Source organism: Branchiostoma belcheri, unplaced genomic scaffold (genome assembly GCF_001625305.1).
Source record: "Branchiostoma belcheri isolate BF01 breed outbred unplaced genomic scaffold, Haploidv18h27 scaffold55, whole genome shotgun sequence".
Classification (NCBI taxonomy): domain Eukaryota; kingdom Metazoa; phylum Chordata; class Leptocardii; order Amphioxiformes; family Branchiostomatidae; genus Branchiostoma; species Branchiostoma belcheri.
The window spans coordinates 222831-233320 of NW_017804187.1; the positions used below are offsets into that span (position 1 = coordinate 222831).

General features: G+C 41.1%; 2 protein-coding genes across 2 annotated transcripts; both read left to right on the forward strand.

The window, feature by feature from the left end:
* Positions 1–1229: 1229 nt before the first annotated feature.
* On the forward strand, positions 1230–7162 carry LOC109481363 (zinc finger protein 184-like). The gene is made up of 2 exons (XM_019783915.1): positions 1230–1333; positions 5762–7162. Exon 2 carries the CDS (start codon positions 5764–5766, stop codon positions 6832–6834), a length of 1071 nt encoding a protein of 356 aa, XP_019639474.1. The 5' UTR covers positions 1230–1333; positions 5762–5763; the 3' UTR covers positions 6835–7162.
* Positions 7163–8000: 838 nt separating this feature from the next.
* On the forward strand, positions 8001–9676 carry LOC109481367 (zinc finger protein 239-like). Its single transcript, XM_019783921.1, has 2 exons — positions 8001–8074; positions 8663–9676. Exon 2 carries the CDS (start codon positions 8665–8667, stop codon positions 9640–9642), a length of 978 nt encoding a protein of 325 aa, XP_019639480.1. The 5' UTR covers positions 8001–8074; positions 8663–8664; the 3' UTR covers positions 9643–9676.
* The last annotated feature ends 814 nt before the right edge of the window (positions 9677–10490 follow it).

Genomic DNA, 10490 nt, shown 5'->3' on the forward strand with positions numbered 1-10490 from the left:
AGTGTGGGTACAGGACAGCTGACAGGTCTACTCTATCCAAACACATGGCTAAACACACAGGAGAAAAACCCTACAAGTGTGGGAAGTGTGGATTCAGGACGGCTTACAGGTTTGCTCTCACCCGACATATGAGGACCCATACTGGTGTGAAACCATAGTAACCAGTGGGACTATTCCACCACATATAAAGTCTATTGAGCCACACAAATGGCTAAACATACCGGAGCCAAACTGTATAAATGTTTGGGGAGTGTGGACGCAGGACAGCTTTTAGGCCTAACCTATCTTCATACACAAAGCCCCTGCTGTACTTAGTGGCAGTGAGTTCCACAATGTTATACATGTACTATATACTAGTAGTTCAAAAGGACTATAACTTTAGTATTAGGTAACTATGTACTATATAGCTTGGTATTAGTTCTTAGTACAACTGTAGTTGGTACATGCACCAGTTTATTAGCAATTTTGTATATCATATGTATAGTCTGGACATTTTTTGCCAGTCTTATAAATAAATAAAAAAACAAGTGTTTTACTATGTTTGTCAGGTTGAATTGGTCTTGACATCAAGTTTTAAAGAATCACAAACTGTAAAGATTCTATGTAGCTTTGCAATTTTGAAATAAATGAATTCAAAGACTTAATACCTACATGAAATACTAAGTGCTGTTGTATTATTTTGTTGTTGTTTTTGGATTTATCTTGTCGGTGATTACATGCAGCTTAAGTGCAGTTTTTAGGGCTTGGAAACCCGATTTTTCAAAGCCAATATTCTAGTCACTTACCTACACACTGAGTTGAAAACTACACTATCCCAATGTATATTGACCCTCAGAGAGCAAAAATTCCCACAATTCTGACGGAAAATGGTTACTGGAAGGGCCCTGGGGTGATTTTTTAGGGTACCACCCAAAAAATAAAGGACTTATGGCTTGTTTCTGCAGTTTTAAAAGCCCAAAGTATGAAATACTGAGTCGAATGTGCTAATGTGAAACACTCTGAATATCACAAAGATTGCCTTATTCCAGATAAAAACAAAACCTAAATAAACAATACAATTCTTATGTATGTAAACAGAAGATGAAATAATATACTAAGTTTCGAGAATCAGATTGCAACGCTGCTCAAACAGTATAATCGGACAGTTACTGTTTTATTTGGGTAACCAGGCGGAAGTATTTAACCTTTCACCTGCGGAAGCGCTTGCCCTCCATTTTGGGTCCGCCATTTTGTCCAGGGGCAGGAAGATAGTTTCTAGCGTTTCTCTATTATCTGAGCCGGTTTTAAGGAAGATTCGGCGTTTTGTCGACCCTACAACCACAGAAACACACAGGTGAGACGTTTGTTAGTCATCTATGGTCACTGGTTGGTATGAGTACGACAGCAAAACTGGACCAGTGGAGTTTTTTTATGTGACGTATCCTCTGAAAAGTATATGGGGGAGGGGGGCGGTAGTGGCAGAACACAGTTTTGGCCCTATGGCGATGGGAGCCCAAAGTGAGACAGTTTGACGCTGTAAAATTTATAGCAGGTTGCACAAGATAGTTACAAAAATTTACTAGTAGTAATTTACTCATGTTAGGGTTCATGCAAATTATTTGAAGTACTTACTTATACTTGAGTAGGGCTCCTCATCTCTGTGAGTGGCCTGTGTCAAAGTCGTCCCTCCATTATTCGAAGACATGCAAATAATTCTTGGCATTGGTTTGTCACGAACTTCGCTTGCAAGAATTTACACCTTGCTGTGCTGCTGCTTTAGAAAAGTAGAATGAAACTGCGGGTATGTTTATTATGGTAACATTTCTTTGTCATTCAGTCTGTTTTACTTATGCCTTATTGTTGGTTTTAGAAATGGCTGGGAGAAGCTGTGACATTCCTGTGGACAAACTGCCAACAGACAAACCGCATAAATGTGACCAGTGTGACTATTCTACTGCACAGAAAGGCCATTTAGTGGAACACATGTCTAGACACACAGGAGACAAACCCTACATGTGTGGGGAATGTGGACACAGGACAGCTTACAGGTCTGTTCTCACCGTACATATGAGAACCCACACTGGTGAGAAACCCTACAGGTGTGAGCAATGTGACTTTTCTGCTGCACAGAAAGGCCATTTAGAGGTACACATGGCTAAACACACAGGATACAAACCCTACAAGTGTGACCAGTGCGACTTTTCTAGTGTACGAAAAGCCGACTTAAACAGACACAAGGCTATACACACAGGAGACAAACCCTACAAGTGTGACCAGTGTGACTTTTCTACTGCACGGAAGGAGGATTTAAACCGACACATGTGTAAACACACCGGGGAAAACCATACAAATGTGACCAGTGCGACTATTCTACTGCACGGAAAAGCTGTTTGGACCAGCACATGTCTATACACACTGGAGACAAACCCTACATATGTGGGGAATGTGGATACAGGACAGCTTACAGGTCTGCTCTGGTCAATCATATGAGGACCCATACAGGTGACATCCCATATAAATGTGACCAGTGCAACTATTCTACTGCACATAAAGGCCATTTAGCCGAACACATGTCTAAACACACTGGAGACAAACGCTACATGTGTGGGGAGTGTGGATACAGGACAGCTTACAGGTCTGCTCTAATCGTACATATGAGGACCCATACAGGTGACACACCATATAAGTGTGACCAGTGCAAATATTCTACCACACGGAAAGGCCATTTGGACCGACACATGGTTAAGCACAATAGAGTAAAACCCTACATGTGTGGGGAGTGTGGACACAGGACGACTTACAAGTCTACTCTAGCCCGACATATGAGGACCCATACTGGTGTGAAACCATAGTAACCAGTGGGACTATTCCACCACATATAAAGTCTGTGGAGCCTCACAAATGGCTAAACATACCAGAGCCAAACTGTATAAATGTTTGGGGAGTTTGGACGCAGGACAGCTTTTAGGCCAAACATATCTGCAAACACAATGCCCCTGCTGTACTTAGTGGCAGTGAGTTCCACAATGTTCAAAATGACTAATAAACTGGTGGATGTTGCAACTACTAAGTATCTAATACCAGCCCAGAAGAGAACAAGAAATAGCCACGCATTCAAGTACCAGAGTTATCAACCAAGGATTGAGGTGTTCAAGAATTCATTCTTTCCTAGAACTATCGGAGAGTGGAACTCACAGTCACCAAGTACAGTAGGGGCATTGTCATTAGATAGCTTTAAACAATGTCTAGAGTTAGAAGTTCAAGAGTTAGGTGTAACAAGTCAATCGGTGTAATATAGCCAGCTGCCGCCTGCGAAGCTGGTGTGTTATGCCGAAAGGCGGTTATACCGGCTATACGGATACAGATACAGATGTTATACTATACACTAGTAGTTCAAAAGGACTATAACTTTATTTATTAGTATTAGGTAACTATGTACTATACTAGGTATTAGTTCTTAGTAGTTGGTACATGCACCATTTAGCAATTTTGTATTTCATATGTATAGTCTGGACATTTTTTGCCAGTCTTATAAATAAATAAAAAACAAGTTTTTTACTATGTCAGGTTGAACTGGTCTTGACATCAAGTTTTAAAGATTCCAAACTGTGAACACTCTTCGTAGCTTTGCATTTTTGAAATAAACGAATTCAAAGATCTACTGAAAATATTAAGTGCCGTTGTTTTTTTTTTGTTTTGTTTTGTTTTTTTGGATTTATCTTTTTGGTGATTACATGTAGCTTAAAGGCATCCAGTGCAGTTTTTAGGGCTTGGAAACCCGATTTTTCAAAACCAATATACTAATCTGTCGATGAAGGTTAGACATCCAGGTAATACGATACGCCAAAAAGCAGTTACTCAAGCAACTGGATGACTGGATATGATTTTGAAAACGTCAGACGTTTCAGATAGTATCCACTAGTCACTGACGAGAGCTAGTGGATACTAGCTGAAACGTCTGACGTTTTCAAAATCATATCCATTTGCTTGAGTAACTGCTCTTTGGCGTACAATATACTAATCACACTTATCTACACACTGAGTTGAAACTACACTATCCCAGTGTATATTGACCCTCATAGAGCAAATATTCCTACAATTCTGACGGAAAATGGTTACTGGAACCTCAGGGCCCTTACATACGTACATTTTCATGTAGGTAAACAGAAGATTTAATATTGTGTTTCAAGAATCAGACTGCAACGGTCTTGAAATAGTGTAATCGGACAGTTACTGTTTTATTTGGGTAATCAGGTATGAACACTTTGACCTTTCACCTTCGGAAGCAGTGACCCATGTCAGCGCTTGTCCGCCATTTTGTCCAGCGGCAGGAAGATAGTTTCGAACCTTTTTCTCTGAAAAATAAACCGGTTTTAAAGACTATTCAGCGTTTTACCGAACCTACAACAACAGAAACACACACGTAAGTCGTTTGTTAGTCATTTATCGTCATTTGTTGGTATGAATACGACAGCGAAACAGGACCAGTGGAGTTTTAGTGTGGCGTGTCCTCTGAAAATTATATGGGGGAGGGGGGCGGTAGTGTAAACCAGCTTCACTCAAGCACAAGGCACCAAGAGTTAAATACCTAGAGAGACCTTTTGACTCTAAACTGACCCACGCGAAAACGAGCACCGAGTGACCACGTCTAGCGATATAGTAGACGTTAAACAAGGACAACAACAACCTGTAGTAAACTTTGAAGGTGACAATATAGATTTCACCCTATGGGGTTTTCTATACTGTAAATCTTGAAATGATCGTGGTGGTTTTATTTTCGCGGTATTCACGATGACCGCTCCATCGCGAAGTCATGAGATCGCGAATGTGATCTGTTTTATGAAGTACAACAGCTGGAAAACCAGTCTTTTGGCGCCTAGCCCTCATGGGCATGACTGTGCAAATACTAGTGAACAACATCGGCTGCGATGGTGGCAGTGGAATGCACACCTGGCACGGACGTTTGTTTACTGGTAAACCCAGATGAAATTACACAATGCACTTGCTTTACTATAAACACGCTGTTTGATCCTTCTTCTCCGATGTTTCCACAACAAGAACTGCGCTGTCCTGCATTTCAAATGAGACAAGACAAAAGTGGAAGACATGCATCGATAGCGGCATACAGGCCAAAATTGTGTACCATACAATATACTGTATATATAATACAATGCCACAATAAGAGGCATATTTCAACCAAGTGTAAAGGCACTGACGCCACTGTAAATGTACTCCCGTGCTTAGGTATTGTTTCAACCGTGAACTTTAAACATCGCAAAATAATTCTTTCCTTTCCTAACGCGAAATTTATCCCCTGCGAACATAACTGAACTTACAGTAGTTATGGAGCCCAAAGTGAGAACAGGGGTCCCAGAGTTGCACTGTATACTAATGCGATTGCAAGTAAAATTGCACTGTAGACTAGTAAAATTGCACTATATTCCGTAAAATTGCACTATATTCCGTAAAATTGTACCGTATACTCCTGCCACCCCTGGAGAAGGTTCGACGCTGTAAAATTTATAGTAGGGTGCACAAGCGATTTACAACAATTAATTTACTACTAGTACGAAGGGTCAGCAAATTTGAAGGCATGCCAATAATTCTCGGTATAATTTTTGCCCTGGTGCAGTGTCACTAAAGTCAAAAGGTTTGTCGCTTGCAAGAATTATTACAAATTGCTGTGCTGCTGCTCTAGTAGAAAAGTAGAATGAAACTGCGGGTATGTTTATTATGGTAACATTTCTTTGTCACTCAGTCTGTTTTGCTTACTTGTTTTTAGAAATGGCTGAGAGAAGCTGTGAGATTCCTGTGGACAAACTGCCAACAGACAAACCCTACAAATGTGACCAGTGCAACTTTTCTACTTCGTGGAAAAGCCATTTATCCGAACACATGGCTAAACACACTGGAGACAAACGCTACACGTGTGGGGAGTGTGGATACAGGACAGCTTACAGGTCTAGCCTATTCAAACATATGAAGACCCATTCAGGTGAGAAACCCTACAAGTGTGACCAGTGTGACTTTTCTGCTGTACGAAAAAGCGGTTTAGACCAACACATCATGGCAAAACACATGGGAGGCAAACCCTACATGTGTGGGGAGTGTGGACACAGGACAGCTTACAGGTCTGTTATAACTCGACATATGAGAACCCATACTGGTGAGAAACCCTACAAGTGTGACCAGTGTGACTTTTCTGCTGCACAGAAAGGGCATTTAGACATGCACATGGCTAAACACACAGGAGACAGACCCTACAAATGTGACCAGTGTGACTATTCTGCTGTACGGAAAGCTGATTTAAACAATCACATGGCTAAACACACTGGAGAAAAACCATATAGATGTGACCTGTGCAACTATTCTACTGCACAGAAAGTGCATTTAGCCGAACACATCTTGGCTAAACACACAGGAGACAAACCCTACATGTGTGGGGAGTGTGGATACAGGACAGCTTACAGGTCTGCTCTAGCCCAACACATGTGGACCCATACTGGTGAGAAACCCCACAAATGTGACCAGTGCAACTTTGCTGCTGCACAGAAAGGCCAATTGAACCGACACATGGCGAAACATTCTGTAGACAAACCCTACAAATGTCACCAGTGCAATTATTCTACTAAATGGAAAGCCGATTTAAAGCAACACATGGTTAAACACACTGGAGACAAACCCTACAAATGTGACCAGTGCGACTATTCTACAGCACGGAAAAGTGATTTAAACCGACACATGGCTACACACACTGGGGAAAAACCCTACATGTGTGATGAGTGTGGATACCGGACAGCTTACAGGTCTGCTCTAACCCTACACATGAGGACCCATACTGATGAGAAACCATAGAAATGTAATCAGTGAGACTATTTTACTGAACAAATGAAGTAGCTAAACATACCGGAGCCAAACTGTGTAAATGTTTGGGGAGTGTGGACGCAGGACAGCTTTTAGTCCTAACCTATCAGCACACACAATACCCCTGCTGTACTTGGTGGCAGTGAGTTTCACAATGTTATACTATATAGTTCAAAAGGACTCTCTTGGCTTGGCTTCGTTTCCGAAGATTTATATAGTTTATTTATATAGTTATATAGTTCAAATAACTCTTAATTAGATAACTATGTACTAGGTATTTGTACTTAGTAGTTGCACCAGCTTATTAGCAATTTTGTATATCATATGTATAGTCTGGACATTTTTTGCCAGTCTTATAAATTAAAAAAAGGATTTTACTATGTTTGTCATATTGAACTTCTCTTGATGTGAAGACTCTATTTAGCTTTGCAATTTTGAAATAAACGATTTCAAAGATCTCATACCTACATGAAAATATTTAGCATCGTTTTATGCATAGTGATTTCATCTAACTTACTCATGTTTCCTAACAAAAGTAACATGAAAAGCTATCAGCCACAAAAAAAAAAGAACACCATAGCATGTCCAGGACAAAAGATACAAAAAAAAGGAAGTTCTGCTGCAGTACCAAGGTCAGCCGCTAGAAGGCCAAATTTGACCTTTGCCTTCCTATGATCGATCTCATCATCATCATCTGGTCGTGAGAGTTTCACGGATGCTCGTGACTCTTTTCCGCCAGCCCTCCCTATCCTCCATAGCCCTGGGCAGGTCTTCTGGTCTGCAGCCCGCATCCTCACATATTTGTTGTATGTGATAGATCTACCCACATACAAAATATCATCACAATCCATAAATACCTTCTTAAGTTATGCTGACCACAGGTATGCGGAAACACAGACATGGACACACACATACAGACAGACTGACAGACACACACACACGCACACATACAGAGAGGCACACACACATACAGACACACACACAGAGACCATTAATATTGTGTTTCGAGAATCAGACTGCAATGCTCTTCCAACAGTGTAATCGGACAGTTACTGTTTTATTAGGGTAATCAGGTATAAATACTTTGACCTTTCACCTGCGGAAGCAGTGACCCGTGTCAGCGCTTGTCCGCCATTTTGTCCAGCGGCAGGAAGATAGTTTCTCTAAAATCTGAGCCGGTTTTTAGGAAGATTCGGCGTTTTGTCGACCCTACAACGACAGAAACACACAGGTGAGACATTTGTTAGTCATCTATGGTCACTTGTTGGTATGAATACGACAGTAAAACTGGACGAGGAGAGTGAGTTTTATTGTGTGACGTGTCCTCTGAAAATTATATGGGGGGGGGGGGACGATAGTGTAACTTGTGGTAGCAGACCCAGTTTTCGCCCTATGGAGATTTCTATAGTTAAATGCAAATTATTTGAAGACATGCCATGAAAGTTTATCTGTGTTGGTAGTTACTACATGAAAAACATGTTTAAAGTTAAAACTTTTGGTTCATCACAAAAATTCGATCACCTAGAGCTTTCAACCAGTTACTCTGGTCTTCCTCAGTAGACTGACCCAGTTAAGCTTGTCACGTGGCTTCTTTGAAGTGTGACGTCAACACTGGGTCAAAGGTACCTGGTAGACGATGTCGCCCCCCGTCGCGGTTAAGTGAAGGGGTTATTTAAAGACATGCAAATAATTCTCGATAGTGCCCTGTTGCAATGTCAGTTAAGTCAAGAGGTTTGTCATGAAATTCGCTTCCAAGAATTATGGTAACATTCTTAATGTCATTCAGTTTGTTTTAATTCTGCCTTATTTTTGTTTTTAGAAATGGCTGAGAGAAGCTGTGAGATTCCTGTGGACAAACTGCCAACAGACAAACCGCATAAATGTGACCAGTGTGACTATTCTGCTGCACGGAAATTCCATTTAGACCAACACATGGTTAAACACACTGGAGAAAAACCCTACAAATGTGACCTGTGCGATCATGCTACTGCATGGAAAAGCAATCTAAACCAACACATGGATACACACACTGGGGAAAAACCCTACAAATGTGACCAGTGCGACTTTTCTACAGCATGGAGACTCAGTTTAGCCGAACACAAGGCTAAACACACTGGAGACAAACCCTACATGTGTGAGGAGTGTGGATTCAGGACGGCTGACAGAGGTAACCTATCAGTACATATGAGAAAACATACTGGGGAAAGGCCATATAAATGTGACCAGTGTGACTATTCTGCTTCACAGAAAGGCAATTTGGACCGACACATGGCTAGACACACTGGAGACAAACCCTACATGTGTGGGGAGTGTGGATTCAGGATGGCTGACAGGTCCCACCTATCCAGACATATGAGAACCCACACTGGTGAGAAACCCTACAAATGTGACCAGTGTGACTATTCTGCTGCACGGAAGGATGATTTAAACCAACACATGGCTAAACACACTGGAGACAAATCATATAGATGTGACCAGTGCAACTTTGCTGCCACACAGAAAAGCATTCTAAGCCAACACATGTCTAAACACACCGGGCCAAAACCATACAAATGTGACCAGTGTGACTATTCTTCTGGACATAAAGGCCATTTGGACCAACATATTATTGCTAGACACACTGGAGACAAACCCTACATGTGTGGGGAGTGTGGATACAGGACAGCTTACAGGTCTGCTCTAGCCATACATATGAGAACCCATACTGGTGAGAAACCCTACAAATGTGACCAGTGTGACTTTTCTACTACAACAAAAGGCCATTTGGACCGACACATGGCTAAACACAATAGAGAATAAACCTACATGTGTGGGGAGTGTGGATACAGGACAGCTTACACTGTTACAGGTCTGCTCTAGATCTACATATGAGGACCCATACTGATGTGAAACCATAGGAATGTGACCAGTGAGACTATTCCACAGAATAGTAAGCCTGTTGAGCCATACGAATGGCTAAACATACCAGAGCCAAACTGTATAAATGTTTGGGGAGTTTGGACGCAGGACAGCTTTTAGGCCTAACCTATGCACACACAATGCCCCTGCTGTACTTGGTGGCAGTGAGTTCCACTCTGTTTTAGTTCAGTAGGAGAAAAACACCAAATCAAGGCATGACTGTTTGTCTGTTTTGAGCTAGTATTAGATACTTAGTAGTTGGTACATACACCAGTTTATTACTAATTTTGTACATCATGCATAGTCTGGACATTTTTTTGTCAGTGTTATAATATAACCAAGTGTTTCACCAACTTTTCAAGCTAGATTAACAACAAAAAACTTCTCATGAAATCACATGAAACAAATTAAAGTTCACTGCTCTGTTATAATAGAATTAAAATCTTCCAATGACATCAGTCGCATTTGTGTTCATGTTCTTCATTCTTGGTTGTGCATTAATTACTGTAGTTCTCTTTATGTTTCCCGACACAATAGCAAAAGTTCACTGAGAAAAATGGACATGCATACAGAACTATATGTTCACGGTGGTGACAGGTGCAGGATTAAGACAGTTCAGGAATGATAAGTTCACTGTACAGAGGTACAGTGAAAACAGTGAACATAAAAGTACAGTGAAAAAATCAGGAATTACAGTAGTAGAAAGTGTTCAGGTTGAACTGGTTTTGACATTTAGTTTTATAGAATCC

Bases quoted from the DNA above. Each gene is read 5' to 3' on its own strand.
- LOC109481367 (XM_019783921.1), top strand. From the start codon at position 8,665: ATGGCTGAGAGAAGCTGTGAGATTCCTGTGGACAAACTGCCAACAGAC.
- LOC109481363 (XM_019783915.1), top strand. From the start codon at position 5,764: ATGGCTGAGAGAAGCTGTGAGATTCCTGTGGACAAACTGCCAACAGAC.